At 47.6% G+C, this 16,617-nt stretch overlaps 1 protein-coding gene across 4 annotated transcripts in view; it reads right to left on the bottom strand.

The window, feature by feature from the left end:
* The window catches only part of LOC137357055 (solute carrier family 23 member 2-like), a 64,928-nt gene that overhangs the window by 9,779 nt on the left and 38,532 nt on the right, over positions 1–16,617 (bottom strand). For all 4 annotated transcript variants that reach the window (XM_068023028.1, XM_068023029.1, XM_068023030.1 and 1 more), the window contains 6 exons: positions 16,076–16,232; positions 13,772–13,919; positions 12,212–12,317; positions 7,848–7,977; positions 5,518–5,655; positions 1,330–1,425 (listed from right to left, as the gene is read on the bottom strand). In XM_068023028.1, the coding sequence (XP_067879129.1) occupies positions 1,330–1,425; positions 5,518–5,655; positions 7,848–7,977; positions 12,212–12,317; positions 13,772–13,919; positions 16,076–16,232 (775 nt within the window). The remainder of the gene's footprint in view (positions 1–1,329; positions 1,426–5,517; positions 5,656–7,847; positions 7,978–12,211; positions 12,318–13,771; positions 13,920–16,075; positions 16,233–16,617) is intronic.

Raw genomic sequence — 16,617 nt, 5'->3', positions numbered from 1 at the left:
CAACTCAGGACGTTTCCAAAGAGCCTTCACAGCCAAGCAGCTACTTGTTAAAGTGTAGTCACTGCTGTCATTTCGCAAAAACGCAACAGCCAAGTTTGTGCACAGCAAGATCCCAATAAATAGCAAACAGATCATCTGTTTAGGTGACATTGACCGAGGGATAAATATTGGCCAGGACACTGGGGATACCTCAGCTGCTCTTCTCTGAAATAGTGCCATCCGAAAGGACAGGCGGGGCCATAGTTTAACGTCTCATCCGAACGACGGCACCTCTGACAGTGCAGCGCACCCTCAGTACTGCACTGCACTTTCAGCCTCAAGTGGAGACTTGAGCCCAGAGGCAAGACTGCTACTCAGTGAACTACGGCTAAGACATGGAGTTCCCCTCACTCACCCGTACAGGGTGGGAGACTACTGCCTGCACCAGTCCCATCCTTCATTCAATGTCAAACCCATTCACATAAACCATTGACTGGTAACCACAAGGGACGACAGATCCTCACCATCAAAACAGGACAACAGAAACGTATCGACTTGGAGAAGATTGCTGGATGGTCCCTTTGCAGGCTCAGAGTCGCTCACCACTCCAAGAGCGAGTCAGAACGACAGCCACCAGTTGACTGCCCTCGAGAGGTGAGCAGAATTCACAATGCAGAGCTCAGGAGGGCAGAGACCAGTATCATAGCATTGCTAAAACTCACAGGAGGAGTGGGACACAACAGATAGCCAGCACGTCACGATGGGGCACACTGGGCCAGACATGCACCCTGGCACTGTCGTAGCTTGATCTCTCCAGCAGAGTATTGGACACTGACAGGGAAGACCAAAACCAGAGGCCAGAAACATAAGATAGCCAGGAATTCAGGAGAAATCTCTTTCCCCAGAGAGTGGTGCCAATGTGGAACTCACTGCCACAGGGAGTGGCTGAGGTGAACACTGCAGATGAATTTAAGCAGAAGCTGGTTCAGCACAGGAGGGAGAAAGGAACAGAATTGAGAAATAGGGTGAGATGAAGTAGGGTGGGAGGAGACTCAACAGGAGCACAAACACTGGCATGCACCCAAATGGGCCGAATGGCCTGTTTCTGCTCTTTCGACTCAATGCAAAGTGCAAGTGTCAATGGAAGAGAGCAGGAAAGTACTTGCAAGCAAACAAACTCAATGTGTTGTAAAATAGTGCTGAACGCCCCCACAACATGAGGGGGGGGGGGGGTTTTCGCGGCCAATCTCCAGTCAGGCCGAGGAGCTGACCACCGTTTCTCACATCAGGACAAGTCAGGCAGGAAATCACTCGGCTCTGCAGTGTTGTCATCCTAGCTTTCAGACCTACCTGGGATGGTGTTGTCCAGAATAAACGCCACGCAGCCTCCCACAAACATTGCTGTCGTCAACAGAACGTTCAAAACCTGGTCAATTTCATTAATACCTGGCAGAGAAAAGACAAGATGGTGAGAGAGAGAGAGACAGACAGACAGACAGACAGAGAAACGCATACAGACAGACACACGCACACGCAGACACACACTCAAGTGTAAGAGAAAGCCATGGAAGCAGCCATAAACAGCAATGGCTTCAACAGTCAGTTCCAATCTCAAGACAGATAGGCAATAAGGAAGTGTCCACCTTGGGTGATTCGGAAAACCCTTTTAATCCCTGAATTTGAGGGTCTTTACAGAAATGGCCCTCCCTGAAGGTTACTCTGTGTGACAGATTCTCTGATATTACTCCTCAAGGTACCGTGAGGTAGCTTGAACCTGCCAAGGATTAACCTTGAATCAAGTCATGTCTCCTTGATACTTGTCCTAACATTGACCATCCTCAGACAATGACACAGCACAGAAGGAGGCCCATTGTATTTGTGCCAGCTTTTCAAAGAGTTTTCCAATTAATCCCATTCTCCTGCTCTTTCCTCATTGCCCTGCAATTTTTTCCTTTTCAAGTATTTATCCAGTTCCCTTTTGAAAGCTACTCCGGAATCTGCTTCCACCGCCCTTTCAGGCAGTGCATTCCCTATCACAACAACTCACTGCAGAAACACCTTTCAACTCATCGCCTCTGGACTTTTGAAATCTGGGTCCTCGAGTTACCGACCTTTCTGCCAGTAGAAACAATTTCTCCCCATGTACTCCATTACTATCCTTCCCAATTTTAAATCTCCCCTTCACCTTCTCTGCTCTCAAGGAAAACAACCCCAGCTTCTCCACATAATTGAAGTCCCTCATCCCCATTATCTTTCTAGTCAGTCTCAAAAACTTTTCTCATGCTTCTGAAAGTATGCTGCTCAGAACAGGACTCAAATATTCCAGCTGAGGCCCAACTCCGGATTTCGAAAAGGTTTACAATTCCTTCCTTTCCTTGTATAAGGTAACCCCCATGGTCTGAAAACCCTCAGTTTCTTTAGTCTCTGCTCATACCTCAATCTCTCGGTTTGTGGCTCTTCACTGCACCGGGAGATTCTTCAAGCATCTGTGTGAACCACTGGAACGCACAGATGTGACCTCGAATAAATGCTTCAAACAATGGACAGCACTCCCTCCGGCAGTGCAGCACTCCACCAGTACTGCACTCAGGTACCAGCCTCGATTGTCTGCTCCTGGAGTAGAGCGTTAACCGAGGGCTTGCTGACCCAGAGGTCAAAGAGCTACTAAATAATCCAAACTCAAAACACATGACAAGGCTCACGACAAACACGTGGGCTTATAATTTGTTCGCCAAATAACAACAGAACTAATGTGTCTTGCTGTTATTGATCTGCAAGTGTATTAAGAATGCTTCTATATTTTAAATTATTTTTTTGAGGACTCATGTATTTTAGACCTGAAGATTGGGTTTATTTTGGGAAAACTGAAAAGACTCAGCGGATGGGTTTTCACCAGCGTCACTGAGAGGTCTTTGAAAACAAAGTTATTGGAATGCACCTGTTTTCAAATAATTACCCAGCAGGGGTCGTTTTTGACTTGGGGAGATTTTTATCACGAAGTGACAGGTTCAGATTTATAGAGGTCAGGAGGCTTGACTCCTGGAATGTTTTTTGCTTTCACTTTGAATTGTTACAATGCAGTTGGGGATGAACAGTGGTTTGACACAGACAGCTGGAGAAAACTTGGCAAAAAGAACAAACAACTCCAAATCAGCCTGTTTCAGCAGTTTGGAAAAAGCCTGCCAGTTTTTCATCTCTCGCAGAGCTGATAAGGAAGTGTAAGATGCAGGCTGAAACTGTGGCAGCATTCTTCCTGCAAGGCCTGTGTCTGAAACATCTGTTGCTGCATTTCCTGAAAGCCTACCCAAATTGATCTTCGACGCCACCTGAAAAGAACTGTTCTGGGAAGATCCCAGTGACAGCCGTCTATACACATTTGGGACGCCAAACCAAAACAAAGGAAATATTTCCAAATCTTCTCTTTCTTCTTCAAGAATTAGCAAGTATTTAACCCAAGTGTTTTTCGTCTTTTTTTTTTGTAATATAACTCTAAAACACAAATCACTTTACTTTTCCAGTAATTTGGTGTGTGAGTGTGAGGGGCTAAGGTAAAAAGGGAACTTTAATATTTCAATCTGTGTGTTTATGCTTTACTCAGTTACTGGATAAGACTTGTTTTATAATTAAACTGATAATTTTGTTGTTTATTCAAGAAACCTGGTTGGTGTGTTTTATTCTGGGATAAAAATAGAGTCTCTAATTGACTGCATCGGTAAGTGGGAAAAAGTTTAAATATATGTTCCATGTGCATGTAGGGGGCATGATTAGTAAGTTTGCAGATGACACCAAAATTGGTGGTATAGTGGACAGTGAAGAAGGTTGTCTAAGGTTACAGCAGGATATAAACTGGGAAAGTGGGCAAGGGATTGGCAAATGGAATTTAACACAGACAAGTGCGAAGTGATGCATTTTGAGAAGTTAAACTAGGGCAGGACATATCCAGTGAATGGCAGAGCCCTGGGATGTGTTGTTAAGCAGAGACACCTTTGGGTGCATAGTTCCCTGAAAGTGGCAACACAGGTAGACAGGGCGGTGAAGAAGACGTATGGCATGCTTGCCTTCATCAGCCGAGGCACTGAGTACAACAGTTGGCGCGTCATGTTACAGTTGTACATAACGTTGGTTAGGCTGCATTTGGAGTACTGTGTGCAGTTCTGGTCGCCGCACGACAGGAAAGATGTGATTAAGCTAGAGAGGGTGCAGAAAAGATTCGCAAGGATGTTGCCTGGTTTGGAGGGCTTGAGTTATAAAGAGAGATTGGATAGGCTGGGTCTGTTTTACCTGGAGCAAAGGAGGCTGGGAGGGGACATGATAGAGGTATATAAAATTATGAGAGGCATAGATAGGGTAGATAGCCAGAGTCTGTTTTCCATGATAGGGGGTGACTAAAAGTAAAGGGCAGAGATTTAAGGTGAGAGAGAGGAGGTTTAAAGGGGAGCAAAGATTGTGTTTTGGTTTCATTTTCTAAAATACTTGGGATTGATGAGGAACCAAGACTTGAGACGGCCTGCTGTAGTCAAACTATATCATCCTCTGCCATTAACTGGGCGGAGTTTTATCTTTTTTTGCGTGGCAAGTTGCTGAAAGTGCAAAACAGGGCATCTGAAACATGAGCGAACAGGGCAAGTATCTCCTTAACGAGACTGAAGGCTTATGAAATAAACAGCACAGGGATTGAGAAGGAAGTGTCAATTAGAATTGGTGAATTTAACCTCATATTGGGTATAGAGTGAGAAACTAAGATTGGATTAAAGGAAAGAGACAGAAAGGGAAAGTAAGAAAAAAAGAAATAAAACCTGAAGGAATGAGACTCCATACTTGCAAAAGTTAATTTTCAGGGTGAGAGAGGTTGACTGGCAGTAATTAACATTGCTATCGGGTGATGTGGACGGGAAATAACTTGACTTAACCTTCTATAGTCAGTTTAGTTCATGTCTACTGTGCAAACACAGCAACTTCACACCATTCAGTACATTTTATTGGGAAGGCAGACAGCGAGATGCTGTTTATGCAAATCTAACAGCAGAGCAGCAAATCTCCGGTAACAGCTTCGGGATTCCTGTGTTTTAACCTCGCCTCTGCCGTTCACCTCCAGTTCCTGTGATGTTTGTTACGACTGAGGTGGGAGGAGTGCACTGTTTATTCTAGTTCCACTTCTCCACAGGTCACAACATAGAGTCATAGAGTCGTACATCATAGAAACAGGCCCTTCGGCCCACCACGTCCATGCCGACCATAATGCCTATCTATACTAATCCCACCTGCCTGCATTAATTCCATATCCCTCTCTGCCTTGCTCATTCAAGTACCTGTCCAGATGTCTCTTAAATGTCGCTACTGTTCCTGCCTCCACCACCTCCTCAGGCAGCTCATTCCAGATACCCACTATTCTTTGTGTGAAAGATTTACCCCTTTGTTGGTATCTGTGGGAGCTCCACTCACCCTGACCTGAATTGGCCTGTGAATTCAGTGAACACTGCACGTCAGGCAGCCTCCACATAGCAACAGAATACAAGTCTTAGCAGGGAGCAGACCTACCTGTTACAAGAGGGTTGTGTTTCAGGTAACTGGGCAGCATAAGTCCAAAGAAGATGGAAAATCCAAGGACAAAAAGGTTCCGAGATGAATTGAGGTCAACAAACTGAAGGTTGGACAATCCAACAGCTGTAATCATTCCTGCAAAAAGAAGAACAGTCCATACAAAACCATTTTCCATAATGCCCCTCCGACAGTGCTGCACTCCCTCAGTACTGACCCCCCGACAGTGCAGAACTCCCTCAGTACTGATCCCCCCAACAGTGTAGCGCTCCCTCAGTACTGACCCTCCGACAGGGCAATGCTCCCTCAGTACTGACCCTCCGACAGGGCAGCTCTCCCTCAGTCCTGACCCTCCGACAGGGCAGCGCTCCCTTAGTCCTGACCCTCCGACAGGGCAGTGCTCCCTCAGTCCTGAGCCTCCGACAGGGCAGAACTCCCTGAGTACTGATCCCCCCCGACAGTGTAGCGCTCCCTCAGTACTGACCCTCCGACAGGGCAGCTCTCCCTCAGTCCTGACCCTCCGACAGGGCAGCGCTCCCTTAGTCCTGACCCTCCGACAGGGCAGTGCTCCCTCAGTCCTGACCCTCCGACAGGGCAGCGCTCCCTCAGTCCTGACCCTCCGACAGGGCAGCGCTCCCTTAGTCCTGACCCTCCGACAGGGCAGCGCTCCCTCAGTCCTGACCCTCCGACAGGGCAGCGCTCCCTCAGTCCTGACCCTCCGACAGGGCAGCGCTCCCTTAGTCCTGACCCTCCGACAGGGCAGTGCTCCCTCAGTACTGACCATCCGACAGTGCAGCTCTCCCTCAGTACTGACCACCCGACAGTGCAGCACTCCCTCAGTACTGACCCTCCGACAGTGCAGAACTCCCTCAGTCCTGACCCTCCGACAGGGCAGCGCTCCCTTAGTCCTGACCCTCCGACAGGGCAGTGCTCCCTCAGTCCTGACCCTCCGACAGGGCAGCGCTCCCTCAGTCCTGACCCTCCGACAGGGCAGCGCTCCCTTAGTCCTGACCCTCCGACAGGGCAGTGCTCCCTCAGTCCTGACCCTCCGAGAGGGCAGCGCTCCCTCAGTCCTGACCCTCCGACAGGGCAGCGCTCCCTTAGTCCTGACCCTCCGACAGGGCAGTGCTCCCTCAGTACTGACCATCCGACAGTGCAGCTCTCCCTCAGTACTGACCACCCGACAGTGCAGCACTCCCTCAGTACTGACCCTCCGACAGTGCAGAACTCCCTCAGTCCTGACCCTCCGACAGGGCAGCGCTCCCTTAGTCCTGACCCTCCGACAGGGCAGTGCTCCCTCAGTCCTGACCCTCCGACAGGGCAGCGCTCCCTCAGTCCTGACCCTCCGACAGGGCAGCGCTCCCTTAGTCCTGACCCTCCGACAGGGCAGTGCTCCCTCAGTACTGACCATCCGACAGTGCAGCTCTCCCTCAGTACTGACCATCCGACAGTGCAGCACTCCCTCAGTACTGACCCTCCGACAGTGCAGAACTCCCTCAGTACTGACCCTCCGACAGGGCAGCACTCCCTCAGTACTGACCCTCCGACAGGGCAGCACTCCCTCAGTACTGACCCTCTGACAGTGCAGCACTCCCTCAGTACTGACCCTCCGACAGGGCAGCACTCCCTCAGTACTGACCCTCCGACAGGGCAGCACTCCCTCAGTACTGACCCTCCGACAGGGCAGCACTCCCTCAGTACTGACCCTCCGACAGGGCAGCACTCCCTCAGTACTGACCCTCCGACAGGGCAGTGCTCCCTCAGTACTGACCCTCCGACAGGGCAGCACTCCCTCAGTACTGATGGTGCATCACTCAATTGGGTTTTAATAAAGAAATAATTTGATTGAATTTGTGCCTTGCTGGCTCGACTCTACCTTTCACTGCACATAATGTAGGTCATTAGCTTGTACCTCTTGTCTTAATTATAGATCACGGCCTAGTTTTCATTGTCCGACATGTAAATCAATTCCATCTTTTCCTGCTGGAAATGTAGGTTATTGTCTTGCTCCTAATATAGTAATTACACTTCTCTATGTCATTGCTATTCTCCAAGATGTAGGTCATTCCACAGCTTCTCTTGCCCGACATGTAGGTCAATTCCAGCTTGCATTTCATTTGCTGTGTCAGTACCCGTAGCGGATGGACTCCGGAACAATGCATTAGCTATTGGGCCCAATGATGCTGTCACATCCATTGGGACAAGCACTGTCAGACAACAGCAGGTCTCAGCAAGTGGGAGTAGAACTCAGCCATGAACCCTGGACACAAGGACAATCTCTTGGGCTGACATCAGAACGTAAATCATGGGCAAAGAAAACACCAACCTACCAAATAAAGTGCAAAAGAGTGCTCCAAGGACTGGATCTGGGAGCGATGCAAAGAGTGCACTGAATTTTCCAATGGTGCCCAGCAAAAGCATCATTGCAGCTCCATACTGTATCACCCGCCTGCTCCCCACCTAAAGAACCAACACAAAGAAGGTTAGCAGTGTACAATCAGCCAAGAGTACTTTCACAGGACAAAACAGGAGGACTGTACACATGAGGCCATTCAGCCCCTCATACCTAATGCCTAAGATGAGCGGTGGAGCCAGCTTTGAAAGCTCCTGGATTTGAGTTTGGCGCGACCCCACAGCAGGGAACCAGTCCTGATTGGCAATGGTTTGTGATGCAGCCATTAACACCATCTATTGATAAATACGGTCAAGAACGGGAGAAGTAACCTTACTGAAGGAAACCTCTTCCAAATTACAATGAAAGCTGGAACTTGGCGACACCTTAGGGACCAGCTGCCCTTGGTTCACAGGTGACTTTCTCGTGTGTACTTGATAAATGTTCTGCAGATTGCAGACTTCTTTGCCCAGCATCCTGAGCAGCAGGATCCCTGGGAAAGAGGTGAGTGAGTGTTCAGTCAGACATAGAGTCATTTCTCTGCTGCAATGGATGTTGGGTAAAGAGCCCCCCATTCCATCAAAGCCACTCACACTGAGCTGCACGTCCCCTGCTTTAACTTGGAAAAAGAGCTGGGTGAATTGATTGCTGCAGCCGACAGCACATTGGTGAGTGCCCATGGTTTCAGAGTGCCTCTTGCGTGTTTTACCCACATCAATTCTTGGAATCTCTCACCGAGTGCCTGTTTTTTTTTGTCAAGACTTACTCCAGGCTACCCTGTCAGATAAGGAGTCTCCTCCCAGCTCCTCTCTTCTCAAATCCCAAGCAAGGGGGATTTTCCAGATGGGAGCCATCACTGGGAAGAGTGAAATGAATGCTGGGCTTTCATCAACTCTCCTTTGTCAAGTATTGGAAGAAACACGACGTGAACAATGAGAAGGTTCTTGGGTTTTGGATGCTGGTGCAGAAATCATGCCAGGGTTCCTCAGAGGGTCAAAGGTCAGCAGCTCATTGACACCCATGTTTGGGGTTGGGAGGAGGGTCATAGCGACAGAAGCTTTCTAGGTCAGTCAGAGATTGATAGATTATTCATGACCCTTCAGAGAATTTAACCCTTTGCTGGTGGCTGAACAGGACAAAGCATTGTCACCTCCGAATCCTATGGTGTAGTTTGCTCGGACACTGATGGGGTTTCTCGTTATGTCCACTTTTCCAATCTGTGCCAACAATGGAGAGATACAAGTGGAGGAGACGCCCAGAGATAACCCCAAGTGGAGGGCCAGTCACAAACCTTAGCAGTGCAAGTCCCGAATCTCTCACGACGGTGGGCGAGGACAGCAGTCTGGAATGCTAACTCAACAAAGGCCGACAAACGAGTGTGGGATTCTGCAGGCATCAGGACCGTTCCCAAAACGGAGTGTGCAAGAATCCGAGATAACATCAGCCTTTGGCCTAATCTTGTATGTCTCCAAGCAAGCTGCAGGCCAGCAACTTCTGCTTGACTGCTCGGCTGTGACAGGGGCAGAAGAGACTTTTTAAAACTCAGGAACACAACCCAAAGTGGGGGCAGGGCAGGGAGAAGTTTAATTTTTTTTAAAAAGGAAACGAAACTAGACCAATCCCCAACATGAAGTGATTTCCCATGATGACAACTCCTCGATCAGCTGCTCCCGAGAACAGTAAGTGCTGACAGGAATGAACTTTGTGCTTGTTTAGACCAGCAAAGCTTGTCCAAATCAATGTGATACTCGGTAAAGAGCAGGCCAAACATCAGCCAAGAACAGGCAGCACCAGTGGTCACTCATGACTGCAGGTACGGACAGGAGTTCAGGTTCGCAAGACTATGAACGAGGAGCATGAGTAGGCCACTCGGCCCCTCGAGCCTGCTCCACCATTTAACAAGATCATGGCTGATCTGAATGTAACCTCAACTCCACATTCCCACCTCACCCCAAAAACCTTTCACCCCCTCGCTTATCAAGAATCTATCTACCTCTGCATTAAAAATATTCACAGACTCTGCTTCCACCGCCTTTTGAGGTAGAGAATTCCAAAGACTCACGACCCTCTGTGAGAAAAAATTTCTCCTCATCTCTGTCTTCAATGGGCGACCCCTTATTTTTAAACAGTGACCCCTAGTTCTAGATTCTCTCTCTTGGGGAAACATCCTTCCAACATCCATCCTGTCGAGACCCCCTCAGGATCTTATATGTTTCAATCAAATGGCCTCTTACTCTTCTAAACTCCAGCGGATACAAGCCTAGCTGTCCAACCTTTCTCATAAGACAACCCGTCCATTCCAGGTATTAGTCTAGTAAACCTTCTCTGAACTGCTTCCAACGCATTTACATCCTTCCTTAAGTAAGGAGGCCAGTACTGTAGAGAGTACTCCAGATGTGGTCTCACCAGTGCCCTGTACAACTGAAGAATAACCTCCGTCCTTATGTATTCAATTCCCCTTGCAATAAATGATAACATTCTATTAGCTTTCCTAATTACTTGCTGTACCTGCAGACCAACCTTTTATGATTAATGCACTACGGCACCCAGATCCCTTTGCATCTCAGAGCTCTGCAATCTCTCACCATTTAGATAATATGCTTCTTTTTTATTCTTCCTGCCAAAATGGACAATTTCACATTTTCTCACATTATACTCCATTTGCCAGGTCTTTGTCCACTCACTTAACCTATCGCTATCCCTTTGTAGCTTCCTTATGTCCTCTTCACAACTTACTTTCCTGCCTATCTTTGTGTCATCAGCAAAATAAGCAACCATACCTTCGGTTCCTTCATTCAAGTCATTGAGATAAATTGTTAGACGTTGAGGTCCCAGCACAGATTCCTGTGGCACAGCACTTGTTACATCTGGCCAACCAGAAAATGACCCATTTATGCCTACTCTCTGTTTCCTGTTAGCTAGCCAATATTCCATCCAAGGCAATATATTAACCCCGACATCATGAGCTTTTATTTTCTGCAATAACCTTAGATGTGGCACCTTATCAAATGCCTTCTGGAAATCTAAGTACGATATATCCACCGATTCCCCTTTATCCACAGCACATGTAACTCCCTCAAAGAACTCCAATAAATTGGTTAAATATGATTTCCCTTTCACAAAACCACGTTGACTCTGCCTGATTACCTTGAATTTTTCCAAATGCCCTGCTATAACGTCTTTAATAATAGATTCTAACATTTTCCCTATGTCAGATGTTAAGCTAACTGACCTGCAGTTTCCTGCTTTCTGTCTCTTTCCCATTTTGAATAAAGGAGTTACATTCCCTATTTTCCAATTGAATAGAACCTTCCCCGAATCGAGGGAACTTTGGAAAATTAAAACCAACGCATCAACTATCTCACAATCCACTTCTTTTAAGACCCTCGGATGAAGTCTATCAGGAACCGGGAACTTCTCAACCCACAGCTCCAACAATTTGCTCAGTACCACGTCCCTGGTGACTGTAATTTTCTTGAGTTCCTATTCTATTCTGTGTATTCTGAAATATTCCCTTAAATGTCTGCCACTGCATCTCGATATTGACCTATCCCTTAACCTAATTTGCCAGTTGACTTTAGCTAGCTCTGCTTTCATGCCCTCATAATTGCCCTTATTTAAGTTTAAAATACTAGTCTTGGACCCACTCTTCTCTCTCTCAAACTGAATGTAAAATTCAAACATATGATGTCACTGTGAGGTCATCAATTAAGCCTATCACGTTCCACAATACCAGGTCTAGTATCGTCTGCTCTCTGGTTGGCTCCAGCACGTACTGTTTGAAGAAACTATCCCGAAAACATTCCATGAACTCCTATCGAGACTACCTTTGCCTATCTGATTTTTCTAGTCTGTATGTAGATTAAAATCTCCCATGATTATCACCATTCCTTTCAGACAAGCACCCATTATTTCTGATGAAAGGTCACTGAACTGAAACGTTAACTTTCCAGCATTTACTGTATTTATTTCAGATTTCCAGCATCTGCAGTATTTTGCTTTTCTTATACCCATTATTTCTTCCTTGATACTCTGTCATGCTTCTATTCTATACATGCTTCACTGAGCCACTGAATTCACACTAGTGTTACTGAGGAGTGTTACTATTCAAATAGCAAACCACAGTGGCAGGAAATTGCTCTCCCAAAGTGGCCGTCACTTGAGAATGAACACCGAAGAATACAGCTCCCGGGGAAACTATTGGGGATGGGGCAGTCTGCTTTCTGATGAAGTATTTGAACAAGCTTTGTTAAGTGGGCTTTCCCATTGTACGATCCATCTCCCAGTCAGCTCCAGCCCTACCTTGGTGATTCCCAGCACTCCAATATTGGGGCTGGAGGACGTTGACCCATTTCCCGTCCCAAACAATCCATCCAGCACACAGGATACACCTTCGATCATGATGCCCCTTCAAACGAAGTGATAGTAACAGGAATTAATAACAGTCACTTGGATATTCCAACAGACAAAATCTCTCGATTTGATATTGTTCCACTGGAACCTCGAACCCGAGCGGCGTAGGCAATTCAACTACGGCAGGCATCACAGCTGAGCTTGCTCAGATCCTCAGTGAAGATCAGCACACACAGCCTTGTTTCAGTAGGAGTCACTGGCTAACCATCGGCAGTGGGAACACGAGGTTGAATTTCACCTTTGTTTGGAGTGTCACCAAGGATAATGACAACCTCGAGCCTCCATCACTATTCAGCGATGGTGACGGAGCGGAGGATATGTTTGCTCTTTATCACTCAAAATCACCAAGCGGCTGCATTAAAATCCTGTGGCAGACCAAGGTTCAACTGCAAGATCAGTGCCCAGACAGTAACCTATGGTAGAACCCAGCCAGTTTCTGAATCAGTCAGTAGCTTGAATGCAGGTTACCCCGCTCTGCAAGTTCATGTCAAGGCTCTAACATTGCTCATCAGCCCCTTGGAGTCACATGCAAAAAAAAAAAACTTGGGCTTCCTCTAGTGTTCATGAGCCGAAGTGACAGGTTGAACTGTGTGCAGGCTTTACATCTGCAGCAGCCTTTGTGCAGAAGCAGAACACTTTGCAACAGCTTGTGGGGAATGGCTGCTTTGAACACAAGGTATCCAAACTGAAGGCAGAGGGCACGAGAGATCTTCCACCCAGTTCTCACTCACCTTCCCCCTTCCCATCATCCTGCCCCCCAGCCAAGGAGACCCTGCCCACCTCTTTGCCACTTGTGTGTCTATCTCTTTGTGGTTGAACGTCCTGAGGCATTACGTTTCACTAAGGGCCGGTAGCCTGATTGGGAAGAGAAAGCAAATGGGAACAAGAAGAGGTGTTTGTGTCAGCACTTCCAGGTTGATCTAGCTGACTGGGAAAATGGATTGAAACTTTCTCTGCATCAAGCCGTTCAGTCTGATTGAGCTCTCCAGATGCACTCACTTCCACCTCATGCCCACTATAATGATGGATGAACACACACAGCTCACTCAACATCCGTTCCAAAGATCTTCATGAAATCACAAAGCATTATCAGCATAGTGCTGGCATGGCAACCCCGTGGCCCCTCAAAGTGAGCCAAGTGCTGAGGACAGTGTGTGCTCATTAAGTTGAATCAGTGATGGTCAATCAGCATGTCAACAGTCAACCAATTCAGCAACATTTGGCAAGTTATCCTTTTCGTTCTGTGCACATTTAGAGAGACAGAGAGAGAAAGGTAAAAGACATGGGGAGGACAGTGAGAGAGGGAGGAAAGGAGAGAGAGAGAGAGAGGGAAGAGAGAGAGAAAGAGAGAGAGAGAGAGAAAGAGAGAGCAAGGGGAAGAAAGAGAGAGAGACAGGGAAGAGAGAGAGGGTGAGAGATGGAGAACAAAAAAACAGACAGTTTCCGTACCTGTTGATGGCATGAACTGGCGGGGGTGGAGCACAGGACAACCTAGCACAGGCGTAATAATCACCAATGGACTCAATAATACTGGCGACGACAGCACTGAGCATGCCGATCACACCCGCTGCAGACACTGTCGGTAAACCCCACTGACCTGCACAAGGCAACAACAAAGCAAAAAGTCACTTCTTTTCAGCTAAATGTGTGCATTAGATTTCATCCAACAGATTCTTCCAAAACAAGTCTTTGAGGAACGCAAATCTCGAGCATGCGCAGGGACTTGTACCACTGAGTGTTTTACAATTTCAACCAGGTTATGGAGATGACAGATCTGCAACAACAGATTTTTCAAAGGCACAACACACAGTACACAATAGCCAATGGCGCTGAGTTTTAACCAGGTCAAGTTTTGAAGCACGTGACATGCTATTTCAACTTGCTAAAGATGGTATGAAGCATTTTGTGATCGTGCAAAATCAGGCAGAGAATTCCATAGCTCTGATGAAAGGACATCAACCGAGAATGTTAACTCTGTTGCCCTCTTCACAGATGCTGCTGAGGAATTCCAGCATTTCCTCTTCTTCTTTCAGATTTCCAGCATCCGCACTATTTTCCTTCTGGATAGAATTCCATAGGATTTACAGAACAGCAACTGGCCAATCGGGCCAGGTGAAACATTTGAAGGAAAGAGCAGGGGAATGGGATTGACTGGATCACTCGACGAAAGAGCTAGCAAAGGCGGGATGGGCCAAATGGCCTTCTTTGCTTTGGAAGGGGCACAGTGCACCCCTACTTCATCTAACCCAATTCGCATATTCACGCATTCGGATTCAGACTGAAACCTTTTCTTCTCTGCACTTTGTGTCTGAAACAGACTGTTGTGACATCTTGCCCTGATTCTCACTGGCTGTTTAGCTCTGCAAATCGTCCTTGGTCCTGATGTCTGGTGCCCAGTGAGAGCAGCGACAGAGAAACAGGGATCTTATCTCCTGGATCCACTCCCTCCCTCTATCCTGTGCCCACTTCACATAAACTCAAGACTGCATTGCTCCACTTGCCTGATTCAATTCACCAGAGCTGGAGAGCACTTCTGCCCAAATCCCAAAACGAGTCTTCAGTGAAGTCAGAGAGAGGGAGGCCAGCTGCAGGGTCCGACCAGTCTGGGACCAAAGCCTTGCCTTCCAAAAGGTTTCTTTTGAAACCAATCCCATATCTGTGCTGGAGTCTTTCTGTGCTGGTGTGAGCATCGAGGCACTGAAATGGGCGTTTGGGGGGGCTCAGTTTGAATGCTGCCAATGTACACAGAGAGTGCTCGCCCTCACGGGGCGTGGTGACCTGAGTGAGACCAGCTCCCCAGTCCAACATGAGTCCTCCTGTAACTGCATATCTACACATAGATACAAGTGTGAGTTGGGAGGTCTGAGGTTGAGGAGATGGAGTCACTCTCTCAATTGCTTTCCCTATAACTCGAGGCTTCTTCCAGGGACGAGTGTGACAGGCTGTTACAATGAACAGAAAACCTCCTGGTGCCCAAAGAGATATTATCCCACTTAAATGAAAGAATTATCATAGAGAATGAAGTAATGTCACAAAGAGCAGGACGTGTTTGACCATCATATCTTTCTATCATGTTGAGGCTACAGTGAGTCAGTGAAGTTGTCCAGATCTGTCAGTGGCTAACACTCTTACTTCTGTATCACAGTGTCATGCCTTCAAATGTCTCTGCTGAGACTGAGCTGAAAATCCAAAGTGACAATCCAATGCTATACTGCAGACTCGATTGGCTCAATGGCCTCCTTCTTGGGTCAACTGGCTGCGATTCAAAACTGCAGCCTCTCTGCTGGACTGAAGGATCCTACATCACTATCGCCAAAGAGGAGCAGGGATGTTAGCCCCCCCACCCCCCTCCGTCCCTCCCCCACCCAATGTCCTGGCCAACAGCACGATAACAGGCTACCTGCTCATTATCACATTGCTGTCTGTGGGAGCTTGCTGTGTGCAAACTGACTGCTGTGTTTCTACACGAGTCAAGTACGAAAGAGTGCTTTGGGACATTCTGAGGTCGTGCCAAGCGCTGGAGACGTGCACGTGATTGCTTTGGGCCAGTTGTATGGTGGCCCATTGCGGCCAACGAACACACCACTGACTGGAACAAATCTGGGGGATCCTGACACCACTCCCCTACGATAGTGAGGTAAATGAAGGACTGGGGAGGGGAGGGGTGGGAAGTGGTTCCCGACATCTGCTGGCTGGCTTTCAGCTGCTTTAGCCCAAAGGCTTCCACTGAGAGACAAAGTGAGGCGGACTTACAGGGATAAGGAACTTTGAACCATGGAGCCACTGAAAGGACAGCTTTCCTTGCATCAGTACGAGCGTAGTATCCATACTGCTCACTATCTGGTGGGAAAACGTCTGTCACCGTGAAAATGAAGCACAGAAGCCACGACACCAAAATGGCCAGGATAATCTGCAGGAGTAAACGACAGCAAATCAGAGACAGGCACAGTGCAATTACCAACTTATCAAGTGGACTCAGGTCACAGCTTCGAGTAAACTTGTAAACATATGAAGAGGAAGGTGTTGTTTCTTGTGATAGTTCCCTCCCTTTATCCCTCGTGGTCCTGCAGTCACTATTTCCTTCCTGTCAGTCGATGACCCACGTGAAATCAGCAAGGAAATAGCCGCATAAGTAGCCCTTCTAATTATCTACACTGTGCCTAGTGCCGGGTTGTTTGGGCAACGTCAGACGACTGACTTTTAGATTTAGAGATACAGCACTGAAACAGGCCCTTCGGCCCACCGAGTCTGTGCCGACCATCAACCACCCATTTATACTAATCCTACACTAACCC

The sequence above is a fragment of the Heterodontus francisci genome, chromosome 47 (assembly GCF_036365525.1).
Source record: "Heterodontus francisci isolate sHetFra1 chromosome 47, sHetFra1.hap1, whole genome shotgun sequence".
NCBI lineage: Eukaryota > Metazoa > Chordata > Chondrichthyes > Heterodontiformes > Heterodontidae > Heterodontus > Heterodontus francisci.
This window is presented reverse-complemented; position numbering and strand designations above follow the sequence as displayed.